General features: G+C 49.3%; 1 protein-coding gene across 5 annotated transcripts in view; it reads left to right on the top strand.

Moving 5' to 3' along the window:
• The window catches only part of RNF157 (ring finger protein 157), an 81,327-nt gene that overhangs the window by 26,984 nt on the left and 37,585 nt on the right, over positions 1-16,758 (top strand). For all 5 annotated transcript variants that reach the window (XM_019494310.2, XM_019494312.2, XM_006269228.4 and 2 more), the window contains exon 3: positions 13,866-13,954. In XM_019494310.2, the coding sequence (XP_019349855.1) occupies positions 13,866-13,954 (89 nt within the window). The remainder of the gene's footprint in view (positions 1-13,865; positions 13,955-16,758) is intronic.

Genomic DNA, 16,758 nt, shown 5'->3' with positions numbered 1-16,758 from the left:
CCCTAGTCCTTCGGTACCACCTTTGTGAAATGGAAATAACACTTGTTACCTCGCTAGGAGGTTGTGAGGGTGAAATTGTGGTCTTGCTTATATAACCATAGCTCCTACAACACCTACCCATGGCCTAGGACCTCATCATGGTAGAGGTGCCCACAGACAATTAAAGGACAGTCCTTGGCCCAAGAATGTACAGTCCACATCTATGACTAGAGGAGACCAAGGGATACAGATGGACAAGTGTGGGGACTACAAGGCCCTTGTGAGATGAGGTTAGTCAGGGTCATGGTCTGGAGTCTCTGCTCACGTTGACCTAACTCTTTTGTTTAGGGACCCTGGCAAAGGGGAGTTTTAATGAGGGCTTTGACAGTGGAGTGGCTTTGGGAGTGTTTATAGGGAGCTCCTGCCAAGAGTGGAAAGCTATGGAAGACGGCACAGAGGTGCTTGATTGAAGGGACAAGGGGCAGTGGCCACTGGCACCAGTGGGGTGTAAGCAGGAAGATTACTTGAAGCCAGAGAAAGGGATGATTTTGAGGCTCTCAGGTACTACAGGATGGGGGGACCACACGGGTACCCACATAGCAGCCATTAACCCAGGGTTGGGCAATTATTTTGGGCGGAGGGTCGCTTACTGAATTTTGGCAAGCCATCGTGGGCTGCGTGATAGGCAGCCAGGGGCAGATAAATATTCATTTTCTAAATTTTTTAGGGGCCCCGTGGGCCAGATAGAATGGCCTGGTGGGGCGCATCTAGCCCCCTGGGCCACATTTTGCCCACCCCTGCATTAACCAGTATCTTCGTGTTGGGTCTAGAAGTAGGATGGATGCAGCACTCCTCTGTTAAGCTAGTTACACGTGGACTCCTGCTGAAGAGAGAACGTTTGGTAGCTCAGGAGATGTTTGTGGTTGGCCATGCTATTACTAGCAGAGGTAAAGCTGAGGTTTGTGGAGGGCAGATACTGGCTCATCAGTGGTAACAGACTTCTACTGGCTGAATGGAGTTTGAACATATGTTTGAGACGCTGTTTGTGCTCACGTCCGTCCTTCAAACAGTTTAGACCCAGTCCCATAAGCCATTTTAGAAGCTGTAACCTAGATGAGGCAAACCTAGAGCCAAAACGTGCAAGATGAGCACTCTCAATCCCTACTAAAGTCAATAGGGGCTAGAAGTACCCATGTATCACATCACTGTGTGCATCCCTATTGTACTGCGATGCATAATAGCCCAGTCCTCAATGCCTGCCCAGCTAGGGATAAATGTAACCCATTCCATTTGCTTTTTGACATACCCACTTTAACTCCATATGAGCTGCCTCCGCATGCTTGATGCAGGGCCCAGAAATCAATACCAATTTCCAGTTCCTCGCCCAGTCAGCAGGCTATGGTGCCTGATAAATGCAGCCTGGAGGAGGAGACCGAGGCAGTCAGAACTAGATTTACTACTGCAGTATATCAGTGCTTAGCTGTACTGTTGGCTCCTGGCTGCAGGGTCCTGCTCTTCTCAGAATTATACTTGGGGACAGGAAGGAACTTTTCCCCTATGTCAGTATGGTGAAGACTGTGTATGTGGTGGTGAGGGGGGGAGCGTTGTGGCCCTCTTTCTATAGGGTCCCCTGTATGAATCGGTTACTTCTCTTTGATAGCTATGGCAGGGCTTCCACAGTGCCCTCCTCTCCCATGCGTTTACTTGTGGCATGTTGTAGGATGCTCTCATCTCATCTCTGATTTTATGCCTTGTAGCTGTGTGTGAGCAGCGGCAGTTTGGTGTGGTAATTTGGGGGAATCACTGGGTAAATGGTTTCCTGTGAGTATAGGGGTCTGGACTCAGCAACCTAGGAAGTCCCTGCCCTATATGTGCTGTTGCCAACAGTCATGATTTGCATGGTGAGTTTTGCACTGTTTGTTGCTTTCCTTAGTGCTCCAGCCTTTGGAGTAGGGAAATCCATGAAAATCTCCATTTTCCTTCCAGGGGACGGGGAGGGAATGTGCATTTCTACCCTTCCAGGTTGCAGAATACAAGTCCAGACCCACATTGCAGATCTGGCCTCCCCTTCAGTGATGTGTTAGACCAGTGGTGCTCACTCTTTTGGCCCTGTGGACTGCCTCTGCCCTGCCCTGCATGCCCCAGTCGGGTCCTGCATCACCCGCTCTGGCTCTGCATGTGCTGGTCAGGTCCCATGCTGCCTCAGCCTGACCTCACATGCCAAATTCGAGCCCCACACACTTGGACTGGCCTCGTGCTGCCCTGCACATCTGATTTAGTGCACAGGGCCGTGCTACCCAGGCTGCAGGGCTCCCCACAAGCCTGGAAATATGACAGCAGAGTGACAATTCAGTCCCACTGGTTCCCCAGCGCCAAATTTTTGACACAGGTAGAGCCTGTGGGCTGGATTACATGGGTCCACGGGCCAGATCTGGCCTTCAGGCCAGGGGTTGAATAAACCTGTGCTGGACAAGCGCTCGAGATCAGAATACCCATGAGTTCTGTGTGGGAGCTTCAAATCTGAACGTAGATTAAAAATGGTGCAGCCTTCACCTGTCTCTGAGGAGTCCTAACCTGGTACAGGGTATGTGGAGGCAGGAAGGAGGAAGGGAACCTGGCCATGCATGTGTGCTCAGCACTGACAGTGAGATGGAGGACTTGGGGGTGGGAGGATATGTCTGTAATGCTTCCACAGTGCCCTGGAGAGTACCGCCTTGCCCACCCTCTCCCACCCCATGCATCAAACCCAGCTATGCAGTAGTGAAGCCCTTGGGTACCTCTGCCAATTGAGCTCTGGGATCTGAGCCAGTTTCTACAGCTAATCACACCTGTCTGTGATGAACAGAGAGAGCCCCAAGAGAAGGTGTCATGGGTGAACTCCTTCATCTGAGTAACCATCTTGATAGGGTAACCATCAGAGTATAGTATCAACCATAGTAACCATCATAGGGCAGCCCTAACTGTATACAAAATCTTATCTTCCAAGGGTATAAGGGGTGCAAACAGGGAAGAAAAACTCACAAGCCGAGTTGCTGGAGGATTTGTTCTGGAGCCCCTGATCATGCTGCAGTGGGGCTGGTTTCACTCCAATGCCTACGTTAAACCATGACAGGAGAAGGGTTTCCTCAAGGACTCTTCACAAAGGCTTTGAAACCACATGTACATCTGCAGTCACCTCCGCCGTCCGGGCACGTACACTCACTCCCTGTCACATCACTTGTTGTGCGTCACGAGAAGCCAGCGTGGGACCCCTCAGCCCGGGGAGAGCTGGCTGAGTCTTTGTCTCCCCTTTGGAAGTGAATGAAGAAGAACCGCACAAGCGCTCAGGAAAGGGTCAATGTGTCGACGTGGGAAGTTACTGCAGCACAGCCCTCGCACTTCAGTCTCGCACCTTCATCTCTCTTTCACACTCGCTTTCCTATGTAGGCGAAGCTGGAGCAGATCTTCTCACAGCTTCCCTCTCCCTCTGACAGTTGGAGACAGCTTCGCCTAGGGCTGAATTTTCAATTTCTGATTTGAAAGCCACAGCTTAATAGTTGGTTTTTGGTTTGTTGTTGTTTTAATGTGCTGAGTAATTACTGCACCAAAACCGTGTCACCAAACCGATTGAGATAAAGGTCAAGTCGAGCCAATCTTTTCTTTGGACAGTTACCCCACATGCACTTGCGAGCAAAAAGATTGATCTCCTTAAATAACGGAGAACACAAAGCAGAGATTTTTTTCTTCCTTTCAAAAGTATTGCTCTGTTACAAATCCTTGATGGAAATTCCCTGTTACTGCCATGCAACTTGTCATTGGGGACCCCACAGTGCTCCAGAAACACAAGGCCTTAACACAGGAGTTGAAGGAGAATCTTTATTATTTAATGACCATACAGGGCCTGGAAAACACAGCAAATCATTTTATTTAGGGTTAGTTAACCATCTTCCCTAGAAACACTTTTTTCCCCACTGAAAACTGAGTTTTCAACTAAAATAAAAAATAAAAAAAACTTTTTTCTTTGCAAAAAGTTTCCATTTGGGGAAAGTTGTGATATTTGGATGATTTTAATGAGAAATTTGACTAAAAACAGAAGTAATTTTTTTAAATTCATATTTTCCTATGAGAATCTTCCATAATTTTCCACATTGGGTTCCACCCGATAGTGGACAGGTGTAGTATTTGGCTCCACCCAAGATGTTAACTTGTGTCATACGTAAATTTTTGGAAAATGTTTATCGCGAGAACCATTAGGTGACAAAGGGGTAAGAACCGTTTTTGGTCGAACTATGACATTTTGTCAAATTTGAACCATTGCCCAGAGTTGCATTTTATTTCAGTGATGATTTTTCAACAGGAAAAAAAAAGATAATCTCGTGGCTTTGGATTGTCTTGCTTTTGTTTCAGGGAGGTAAAAACATTTAGCTTTTACAGTATTTGGATCTATTGTGATTGGATTTTGCTATAAAAATATTTATTCTGCTATGCAATATTTGAATATTGTTTCAACATTGTTGAAAACTTAGGGACTCAGAATAACTTTTCTTCCCCATTTTTCTTCCCCTTCAGGGTGGTTTCAGTAATGTTGAAACAATAATGCGTATTCTGTTTCATTCAGTACTTAGTCAACAGAACCCAATGATTCAGGAGGTTTTTTTCACTTGTGTTCTGCTTTTATGTTCCAGCTCAGGATGAAAAAACCTTTGAGAGTTAAAAGTTTCCTATGGAACAGACAGTTTAGTTTTCAGCCAGCTTTATCATAAGCTGTAAGGTGCCTTTTTCCCTCCCCACTTCCCCAACCAGTTCTGCATCTTTGAGTTTTTGTCCATAATATGACTTGGCTAAATGTTGGATGCAGCAAAATATATTGTACTACAGAGAACATGCTGCTTTCTCTTCTCTATGCCAGATTCTGCTCTTCTTTAAACTAGTGGTGGTGTTGAGAGCGACTCTTATTAGAGGGGTTACATGGCTGCAAAGCTGGTGTACTCAAAATCACAGTCAGACCTTCTCTCGCTACTCTTTCATAGGCCAGGATGCTATTCTCTTTTGAGATCAGGACTTTAGGGCCAGGGCCAAATAGTGATCCATTCAGAGTCAGTAGCAAAATGACTGTTTGAAATTCACTGGGACCAAGATTTGGCCTTGCTCTGCAGTCAGACTGGTGTGTACCGGGGTTAGTGGTGCCATACCAGTAGGTATGCCTTGTGCTGAAGTTGCCTGAGGTAGGTAAACGAGAGCTCCATTTACTACAGTCATGTAGACATTTGCAGTGTGGACCTAGCCAGCGAGGGCTACTGCCACCTTCTTGGTCTGACACTCCTGTGTCACAGTCAAATTGGCAAATGCGTACACAGAGAGTTTTGTAGCCACTGCTGCCTCTTGGTCATACTCTGAACTCAAGTGGCTCAACACCACCTAATAAACACTCCTTTGAGATGGACAGGGCCTGCCTAGATGTTGCAGGAGTAAGTGGGTGTTGGCATTGCTCACTGCCTCTACCTAAGTACTGCCAGAAAGCTCTCCCCTGCATCTCCTTTACTGTTTAGCCTTTCCAAAGCCCTGCTGAGTAGAGTGAGAGCTCGGCCTTCATCTTAGCCTCTGTATTGAGGGAAGGCCTCAGAAACAGCACCAGTAGCTGGGGACTTAAAAAAACTGAGCTTCTTCTCCCCTGGCTCCTCCCAGAAGGTGCTGCTTTGAGGATCTGAGATGAGAATAGCTACCAGGATCAGTGCGACTGCAGGGCTGCATTACACAGCATACTAGCATAGGGGCAGGGTAAGGACTAGGGGTGAAACAGCATGGCTAGTTTGGATGCTCTGGGCTGAAGTACTGGTAATAGCTCCATAGTTCACTCGCCAAGTGGGGCATATCATTAATCGAGCTCCAGCTAATTCTTGCTGTAAAGAAGACCCCACGTTTTCTTGCTTCCTAGTCCTGGGCTTGGCTGCTATAAACAGCACTTCCTCTAATGCTGGTTTAAATGGTTTCCATTGACTTGGACACCCGTCACTGCCTTGAGAGAGAACATGGTGTTTTTCAGGTCACCGTAGCTTTGGCACAGCTCGGGGGGGTTCATGGAAGCAGAGCAGTGGGAGGACTGAACAGCTGTCCAGTTACCTTGTCAAATGAACTGTGGAGCCCTCTTGCCATCCAGGGTGCCCAGAGACTTCGATATTAATAGCTGAGACGTAGGGAGCAGCAGTCAGGTGGCACGGACTTCTCCCTCGCATGCCATTTTGTTCCAGATGAAATTAGCAATTCTGCCGGGTTTCCATTTATTTCTCATGACTCATTAAAAAGCCCATTAGCTGGAAGTTAATGACTCAGCAGCTTTTTTATTTTCCATCCTTAGGGCTGCATGTGTGGGGAAGAGAAGGGCTGCCATTTGGAGATGTCTGGGATGTGACAAAAATTAATAAGTTTTAAGGACATTGTCACTGGCTTGGAACTGTGCAGCCAGCTTGGCTAACGGGCTGTCTGCTATAGTCAGCGCCTGGGCCATTGATGCTTAATCACTTCAAACCAGATCTGAAATCTGCATTTCCCTCTGATCAGCCAAATGGAACAGGCATCCAGCTTACAAGGGCACGGAGAAGCAAATCATTTACTGACCCAACAGATAAAGCATGGTGGACCTTAATTCTAATACACTCTCCCCAGCCTCCTGTCTCTAGACATAGTTGTCTAAACTTAGTTCAGTGGAATAAAGGCCTGGGTTCTGTTCTTTGTTACAAGGCTGTAAATCAGGAGCAGCTCCACCGAGAACAGTGAAGTAATAGTGGTGTAAAGCTTTTGGAAGCATGGCAGGAGCTGGGAGCGAGCGGTATTGAGGCTGGCATTATGCAAACTGCACGAGAGTAGAGTCTCTTATTCCATGCACTGTACCTTCCCGCTGCTGCCTGTAGCAGTCGTTTTGTTCCCAGAGTGGCCATGGTCTGTTAAGGGTGGCAGAAATGCTCTGCCATTTCTCTGGAGACTCCTGGGATCTCTCCTGCTGATTTGTAATCTAAGATGTTTACAGTAAGTTGCCTAGGCTGGGTCTGGTTCTCCTCCCAGCTCCACCAGAGGCTAAAATCAGGGGTCACTCCATGCAACACAGTAGAGTTAGGACAACTGGATGTGAGGCTCAGACCTGAGGGAGGAAGTTGCTGTGGCTGTATGGGGGAAAAGCACAGCCGAAGGGAATGAGTAGGGTTGAGTGAGGACTGCTTTTAGGTGAAACCAAAGATCAGCACTTTGGAGCCACTACATGCAAGCTGCCGGGGCTGTGGTAGCAGAGCAGTTCAGGCATCTCCTTGTGGGTCCAGATCCTCCCTCTGAACTCATGCCAACAGCCAACCCCAATTGACCCAGCTGTAAATGGGAACCTGGCCATTCAGGCTAGGGAACTGAGGGTGGCTGGATGTGACACTGTCAATATTATTCCTTTGTGGGCCATTTATATGTCAGCCGGCATGCCTTAACCAGGCAAGCTTGGGTGGGCCTTTGAGTTTCTGATATGGAAGCAGGTTAAGGGAGATGCCCGCACCTGAGAGTCTGCCATTTTGACTAACACATGCCTTTGATGGATTAAAATGAAGGAGGGTTTGAGGCCACGTTGAGGCTATTAGATGCGGCAGGGGTAGCTTTGATTCTGAACACCCAGCTCTCAGTGTTGAAAAGGCCCACTCCGGGAAGCAGTAACGGGCTTAGTTTAGGAGTGAAAAGCAAGCCTGGCTTTCTGTTGCTGAGTTAACAGCAGCCTGTGGTCCCTGCAGGCTTAGCCATGCTGGCCTGATGTTCTTTCTAGTGCCCGCCTTGGCACAGCAGTGCTTTAGTCCAGTTCTGTGCTAGAAATCCTTCTTCCCCTGGGCTTGCCTGCAGAGGAGAGCCCTCTGGTTGCAGACCTGCAGGGCAGGAGCACTTGCATTGACTTCAGTTGGCATTGTGCTGGCCCACACCAGCAACTGGATTTGCTCCGGTGACTTCACAGGTTTGGTCATTGTTGCTGTCATACAAGGTGTCCAGGCCAAGTCCAACTTGCGGCTGCTCTGTGGTAGCAAGGCAATTTCACCACTTGGTGGCACCAAAACATGTAAAATAAGGAGGCTGTTTCCGCGTTGTCCGGGAGAGAGTGACCTATGAGCCTGGCTCTTTCTCAAGACCTGGGAGTATTGACCCTGTTGTTTGAAGATCATGCCCTGGCCTTTCCGTTCCAGTCACTGCAAACATTCCCAGGGGAGAGTGTATCCGGGCAAAGAAAAAGCTTTCAGGTTTTGGATCTCACAGGTCTGGGGGAGTTTTGCCTCTGAGATCAGGCCCCAGCGCTTCACATTGGTGTCCCTAAGCAGGGGAGAAAGGATCCATGCTTGTTTTAAGAGTTTTCCAACCAGAAGATTTGCGAAAATACAAATAGGACCTAGGGGCTCAGCCTTGACTTGCACTGAGAATTAGAGACTTTGCCATTGAGAAATCTCCCCTGGAGTTCATCTGCAGCTTTCCCCATCTGAATGGGCAATAGCTGACCATTGGAGGCACTCTTGGAAAGGTGTGTCCGGTATCTTGCCCTCCTTGAGGCTTCCTGCAGTTAGTCATACAAATAATAAAGCTCAATCTAGGAGCATTAACTCTTCCTAAACACGTGTGTTGCAAATAGGGCAAAAACTGGAACATACGGTCAAAGCAGATGCTTAACCCAGTGATTCACAAGATAAGCCTGGAGATTTCAAATAGGAATCCAGCGTGTTAGAAACATTCTGCCCAGTTGTGATCTCTTTGACTCGACTAAGGTTGATAACCACTGGCTTTGCCTCATAAGCATGTCTGCTGAACACACCTGGGATGCCACCACGTAGCGGCAGAGTGGTTGATGGGAGCCGAAAGGGTAGTGTTAGTAGGGCAGGGAAGAGGCAGGGTGTTTTTGTTTGCCTTCACCCAGCCTTATCCTCAGAACAGACGGAGCATTGTCAAGGCCGTATGTGCAGTGCTATTGTCTTGGCAGCAGAAAAGAAGCCAGACACAACTGCAGCACAGCACTAAAGGGAAAGGAGGTGTGTGGGTGGAAGAGATCAACTTTGAGAGAGAGACCCTTTGAAGAAGCCAAGAAGCGGGTTCTGTTTGCACTTAAACCAGGTTTGCAGTGGAGTTACTCCTGCTTTATACAACATTTACTTTTAAATCAGAGGAGTAACAGGACAGTGGGGACTGGTTTTGCACTCCCCCAGCTTACCCTCCTAGTTGTGCTACTGCTTCCAATTCAGCTACAATAGATATTATTTTTATAAGAATTTAAATAGACCTGCAGCCCCTGGCTATGGCCTAACAAACCCCTACAGAAGCTGTCTCTGATGAATCTACTTGTGCTTCCAGCCAGCATTTTATCACTGTTTTTGGTTCTGATTTATATTGGAACCTACTGCTTGCTGGAGAGAAATTGGAAGAATTCGCAGCATGAACACCCAGCCAGCAAGGTCCTGGGAAATGAGATTGGGCTGTCACAGCTGCATCATGCAGAGGGGCACCATGGAGCTGAGGAAAGACAGATGCCCCTGCCAAGTGCAAGGCCTTGATTTGCTCCTCCATATGATACCTGGTTGCTTTCAGATTGTCCCTTCAGGGTGCCAGGCAGATGCAGTTCCCACTTCTTTTCCCCTGGTGCTCTTTCTGATTATACCCCTCTGCAGCAGGCCTGCACTAGGGAAGGCATGGGGATGAAGGGAGCATGCTCAAAGACATAGTTCCCTCTGCAGCTGCACGTGGCATAAGAAGGACAGTTGGAACCCATCAGCCGGGGCAGCTTGGGGGCATGAGGAGGTGGTGTCCTCACAGGAGAGCAGAGGAACAGTATCCCCTGCTCTAGCATCACAGAGCAGACAGGTCTCCTTGCACAGCTGCCCCCAGGTCTGCAGCAAAGGCTCAAGCATCCCTGAGTCAGATTCAATAGCTGGTAATGCTGTTGCCTCCTGAGAACCTCAGGCCTGGAAGATCCGTCCCCCCTTTGCTGCGATCTCTGCACTCTGTCCCTAACATGACATCGGGGCAGCCCACCGAGGACTGCAGCACCTCTTTGCTCAAAGTCACCTTGGAGCCCCTTGCAGCATCTGTCTTATCCCCTTCTCATTCTCCCCCCAGCACTGATTCCCTGCGAGCAAGGGCTGCCACGCTCCCTGCTTGTGTCGCCTCCCCTTGCCCTTCTGATTGAAATGTCTCTCCGAGGTGGGAGAGCACTTTGTCACCACCTCCCAGCATGGGGAATGGAGATGCCATTTCTTCCTCTCTTCGCCCTCCCTCCCAAAAGCCATAATCCCATCCGTCTCGGGGGCGCAGCTGGTTAAATAGGCAAATCTGTATTCATTCCCTAGCAGCCAGGCAGAGAATAAGCACCATCCCCCCGATCCTCATCCATCAGCGTTTTTCTGCTGCATCAGCAGTCTAAAAATACCCACCATTAGTGTGCTGGACACATTAAACTCCAGCAAGGAGTCTGGAGCGAGAAGCCAAGATTGCAAAGATAATGCCGGCAGGTTTTCTCCACCCCCCTGTCAAAGGAACTGAAAATCGAATGCAAAAACCGTCCGCCTCTATGGGAGTTCACAACCAATTGGGCTGGCTGTGGCTGGCTTGCAGAGCCTCAGCTTTAACAGTTTCCACAGCAGCTACAACCCCAGCTGTGCTGCACCTGGGATGGAGCTTGCCATTGTCATTTGTCAGGATAACAGCCCCGCCATAAGGTTACTACGTTACTAGGGAATGCAAGCTGGTAAGGCCTGGGAAAGGCTGTTGAGTTGTTGGGATGGCCCCAAGCCAAGAACCACCAGTTGCCATGCAATGTGGGTGCATTGTAGGTGCAGGGATGTCAGTCCAGTCAGCAAAGTCCGGGCCAGTCCTTGGTTCAGTTGAAATCGATGGCAAAACTGCAGTTGGATCCACTGGGACCAGGATTTGGCCCTTATCCCAGGCTTACTACAGCCTGGCTGAGAAGAGAATCTGGCCCAGCCTGCCTATTTTGGGATCACTTTAGATTTCAGATGCTTTAGGATTGGGATGTAGTTCACTCTGAAGCCAACCAGCGCTATTTCTGGCTGGGGAAACTCAGTGCAAAGATACCCCACGCCTTCATTCTTGATAAGATGCAACACATGCATACGGCCCTATGAGCCACTATTGGGCATGTCATCTGATTGCATAACACAGGTAATACTCCCTGGGCAAATGTTTTCTGTTAAGGTGCTGCTCTTACTGGGTGTTGCTGCTAAGGGGCATCAGCTGTCTCTCTCCTTGAGGATGGCTTTCAAAAATGATCCCATTCAGAGTCTCTGGAGCACACTGGAAATATTTGCTGAAGCCTAAACAATTATCACCCCTCTCCCCCTCCTGGGTACTTCACCAGATGGGATTTTACCTAGTCTTCCTTTTTGCCTCTTAGGCAAAAAAACAAGCCTGAGAAATTTCAGCCCAAAGAGTTATCCTCTCCCTCCTACCCCAGAGCATTGCAAACAACTGAATAGAGCCTCAGTGTCATGTCTGCTTAGAGTTATTGCCGGGACCTACAATAGTCTGGCTGGCAGTGAGACATTTCCCAATCAAGCCAAAGATGGATAGACCATTATCTGGTGCCTACAGGTGCCGTGACGGGGGATTGGCAGCCCTTCCTATCACAGGTGGTGGAGATAGCTTAGCTCAGCCTGGAGCCTGATCTTGGGTACATCAGTGTAAATCTGCTTCTGCTGATGCTGGAGCTTTTCATGCCTTCAAACCAAGAACACTGATCCTCCTGCCTCTTCCTGGGAGTATCCAAGGGCGGGGTGAGCAATGATGGATGCCAGGTTCTCTTCTCTTCCCGTCTTGAAGGTGTTCTGAGCTTTGTTCTGCAAAGCGAGGGTGTAGCTGCTTTGATGACTGTCCCTCCTTCCATGCTGACTGGACTGGTTTGCAAAGACAACAGGGAATGAAATGCATTCGGTTGCTTTGCTCAGAGTCCCTACCCAAGCTGCACGCCCTCCCCCCCCTACATCAAGCTACTGTGAGGGGGTGTGGAGAAGAGGCCAAGACCCTGCAGACCGTCATGTGGGACGCAGGCCCAGGGTCTGCACACATGACTTTCAGCTGTTGTGAGCATGGGGAAAGTCTAGCCTGATCTGTCCAAGCCAACATAGCCTTGGGGGTAGGCAGGGAGGCTGGATGCTGCTGCCAGCTGGACCGTTGTGAAAGGGTGTGAGGGGGCTCTTCCTGCAGCAGGTGATTTTGGAGAAGTCTTGCCTTTGTGGGGCCTGACCTGCATCTCTGTATCCACAGGGAGCATGCAATCTCAGCTGCTCTGCTGCAGATGCTTGATGGTCTCTAGCAGGCCAGAGGCTGCAACATGCTACCAGGAAATGTGCTAAGAGCTTGGTCCTCAAAGATGCAGAGATCCTGATCTTGGGAGAAGTACTCGGCACCTCTCTGAGGGGGCCCTGGGACTGGATGCTGGATGCTTGTGCTCCCAAGACCCTCAAACCATTAAGCAGTCCCCTCCCTCTCGCCCACCATGCTCCCAGAGGTCAGCTGATAGCACTCTGGCCACTTGGACAAGGCTGTTGGGGATTAAAATCCTGCAGAAGAATCCATGGCCTATGCGGAGGTGTGAGTCCTGGGTGCTCTCCTCCTTTCCCTGGCATCAAGCATGTTGGGAGCTGGACTGCAGACGCTGCTGTGGTGACGCACACTGAGATTCATCCATAGGGTCTGTGTGTGTGATGCAGAGCTGGATAGTTGGGGAGCAGGGGCCCAATCCTGAGCAACAGCCTATGGTGTGGCCAACATGGGATGCTGCTTCATCTTGACCTGCCTGGACTGGATTAGACCTCGAAACTGTAGAGCCATGTTCTGCTCCCCTGGGCTTTGGCATGTTCTTCTCAAATGAGGTATTATAGAGCAAAGGCCCCAGTCCGGTGCGGTGCAGAGGGCTCTCTGTTCCCAGGGAGTCACTGAGAACAAACAGTGCACAGCTCCAGGCAGGATCAGGCCTGCTCGACCAGCTCCAACGCCAGTGCTGTTGATAAAGTTTGGGGCATGTTGATTAGGTTCCACACTGTGATGGGTGGTGGAGGAAGTTCCATCATGGGACGGGGCACAGGTACAGCGCGCGGTGTTGTCCCCTGTGTCGGCAGCTGTTGGGAGCACTGCCGGAGAATCTGTCGGGTGTGGGAACACAGCCAAGTCTCATCCTGTTATCTGCAATCTTGAGATATTTGGTGGGTTTTCCATAAAGCCCTGCCTCTAGAGGCATGTGATGGCTGAGATGCTCTGCTTTCGTGTAGCAATTAGAATACCATATTTTCTCACATGTGACACCCCCTGGAATAAAATACATTGTTTTTGAAAGGCATAATGAAGGGGAAAAAAGGCTCTTGAAGTAAGTAGTTGCGTAACAGCAGCTGGGGATCTTGAGCTCTTTGTTCTGCTTCCCAGGTAGACTCTACCTTTTGCTTTTAGCCCGTAAGTGGCAGAAACAGCTCTTACCATATTTCCTTGCATATAAAGCATGCTCCAGTCTCAAGCAGCTGGGTTTTTGGGGGGCAAGGAGGTGTGGGTTATATGCAAGAACATATGGCAAATGCCTGGGCCTTGTGGCTGGAGAAAAAACTAGAAACCAGGACTTGGGAAGTCTGATAACCAAAAGGCAAATAAAAAGCCCCTACATTTATTACTATATATTTTTCATCTCATGACTTTTAAGCCAATCTCGTAACATTTTTGGGAGGGGGACAATGCTGGCATCTGATGTGAAGCCAGAAGTGGCAGAATTGAAGTCTGGGGTTCCCTAACTTAACACAGGGGCTGTCTCCTGTTGAAGAAGTGGTTGGTGTTTTTTGCTCAATGTGGTATGATAGATCTTGTAAAACTCCATTCATTTGTGCCTCTCTCTCTTGCTTGTTGAACCCCAGTTTCCGTATGCCGCCCCGCCCCCCCAAGAGCCAGTGAAGACGCTCCGAAGCTTAATCAACATCCGCAAAGACACCCTGCGCCTCGTCAAGTAAGTCTATGTTCCCAGAAGTGGTAGGTTGTATGGGCCGGGCTGAACTGGGAGCCACAGTCCAGTGTTCAGCATCACAGTAGCAGTGGTGGTACCACCTGTATGCCAGTATCCTAAACCACCTCTAAGGGGAGCTCTGTGCCTACCTGCTTGTCCAGGTGAGCACCGAGCTGGAAAGGGACCTGGTTGGTGAAGGGAAACTAGTGCATAGAGGTATAGAGCTCACGTTAAAATAGGGATCCTCATGTTCTTAGTGAAGCCACTGATGATGAATTGCAACTGGCTGCATCATGCTGTCACACAGAGATGCCCCCTAACGTCAGGAATTCACCAGGATTGTCTGCCTCCTGGATTTTTCACTTCCCTGGTTGATCTGCAGGGTCACTAGAGGTGACAGCAGAAATGAGCCTGAGCTAATCCTCAGCCTGAGCTGCCTGAGAGCCATCACTTGGAACCTAATGACATGCAGCAGCGCAGAGTTCAGGACCGGAGGCAGGAAGTGACCTACTAAGACCGGTGTGAGCCTTTCTGCGAGATGAGCTACAAAGGTTCCCTTTTCCCTTCCCTTCCCTTCTGGTTTCATCTGTGTCCCTCCTGGCCGCTGGAACCTTGCAAAAGTGCACGTGCTCTGTTGCATTGTGCCAATGAATCATGTACGTGCCAGACCCCATTGCCACGTAGCATCTTCTGCATGCCTACCGAGTGCATCTGAAAATGTGAGCATCTGATGCCTCCCTGGCTTCTCAAGTCACAGAAGCCTTGTAAGTGGTTTCAGACAAGGCCTTGGGCTTGCTGTTACCCCAGCTCAGTAGCACAGCAGTGAAACATGGGCTGGGTGGCAAGAGACACCCCCACCGTCCCAACCGTGGGAACGTGATGGTGGATAATATGGAATAGGGCACCCAGGTAGGATGCTTTAACAAAGGTGTGCTCTCCCTGGATACCCATTCTAGGAAAATGGAGGGAGAGAGGAGAAGGAGCAAAGCAAAAGGGAGAGAAGGAAAAGAAAAGGAGCAAGAGTGAGGGAAACAGAGAAGTTAGTTTGACAGTTGGGCACATGGAGTAGAGCATGATGCTCATGAAAGCAGGACAGACGTGGGCCAGGGGATGAACCTTTGCCGTGTGCCCTTCCATGTTCACGTGCCAGAGGGGCACACCAAAGAAGTGCCTAGAAGACAGAGCAGCTCCTCTAACCCTATGGCTGCCAAAAGCTGAGTTTAGATGGAACAGTGGCACTGGCAGCATTAGCCTTTGATTTGACAGGGGGAGGGGGGGAGCAATGATAGCTTTCTCATGGACTCTTTTTGCTTCCCTCTCCTCCATCCTAATTCCCAGAGCATGAGGATTTCGATGCTGATTAGAAACCCACTTTGCGAGCAATGGAAATGTGTCCTCATTTCCATATTCTGCCCTCACGCTCTTGAGACCTGGAGGATTAAATGAAGCTTAATGCTGCCTTTGAAGTTGGTTTTCTTTAGCAAATGGCTTTATTAGGAGGAAAACTGGAAGCGTGACATAGTCATTAGCGGAAACTAATGGAAGCGGGAACTTGACTTCTATTTTCAGCTCTGCCACTGACTGGCCCTGTGACCTCTGGAAGAGAGAGCTCCTCTTTTGTGCTTCAGTTTTCCCTGTCTGCTTCAGTGCAGGTTGTAACAGTTACCTGCCACACTGCGGGGAGTGGGGTGAGGGGGTCGGAGCTTAGTCCATCAGAGCTTGGGACATGCTTTGAGCTCTAAAGATGAAAGGGGCTGTAGGGCAGCAGAGTAGAGCATCTATTTGTTGGCTCCATCTTGGAGTGAATACAGGATTAGCGTGTTTGTACCTCTCGGTTTTACAGGGCATGACTCGTCAGGAGCCTAAGCACTGGGGAGAAGGCGCTATGAGCCAGCCTTGGCTTTCAGTTGCTCCCCTGAGAGGGCAGATTGCAAATTTCCAGACAAAAAATGTTCAGAACCATTTCCCCAATGTGGTGTGTTGCGCAAAACCGGTGCTGTTCAAAGTCCTCTGTGTGCAGCTCTTCTTCTGGCTGCTGTGTTTGCCTGTTCATCCATTGATTATTACCTCCCATGCAGCCGCCTCTCCCATTTGTCTGTGCTAGCGCCCAGGAGCAGCACAACAGTGATCTGGCTGGAGATGGAAAAGAGCAATTTGGAATTGATGCTGAAAGAGCCTGTTTGTCAAAATGCAAACAGCTTCACTGATGAATCAGAAATGAGCTGGACTCCTAGCACAGGTTCCAGAGAGCTCAGCATAGGAGGAGAGGAGGGGACCAGACAACCTGCAGGAGGGCAGAGCGGTGATTAATTCTCCTAAGGACACAGGGCAGGACTTGGATCTCATGTACAGTGGTATAACTCTGCTTATGTTAAGAGTCAACCTAAACTGAGATCAGTACCATGCCCCATGGCACCTGCACCTGTCTTTGGTACTAACATGGCTATCATCACCGCGTGGTCCAGTACTTCACCTCACAGGGGGGTTGTGGGAGGAGAAGTGAGGTGGTGCTGTTGTTCCTGTTGGACAAATGGGAACTGAGGCACAAAAAAAAGTTAAACGACTTTTCCAGGGTAACACAAGAAGTCAATGACGGTGTCAGGGACTGAACCGCAGTCGGAGTTCCAGTCATTTCCCTGGCCACCATGCCATCCTACTGTCTGCTGTTATGACCTCTGTGTTTACCAGAACTGAAGGGCCAAATTTTCATTAAGAAGAATATGAGTGAGCCTATCTTTAGGACTCAAGCTTCTTTTTCTACAGCAGCCATGTAAGTGGCACCAACAGGAGTCATTTTCTGCTTGCCA

This window comes from Alligator mississippiensis, chromosome 8 (genome assembly GCF_030867095.1).
Source record: "Alligator mississippiensis isolate rAllMis1 chromosome 8, rAllMis1, whole genome shotgun sequence".
Taxonomy (NCBI): domain Eukaryota; kingdom Metazoa; phylum Chordata; order Crocodylia; family Alligatoridae; genus Alligator; species Alligator mississippiensis.
This window is presented reverse-complemented; position numbering and strand designations above follow the sequence as displayed.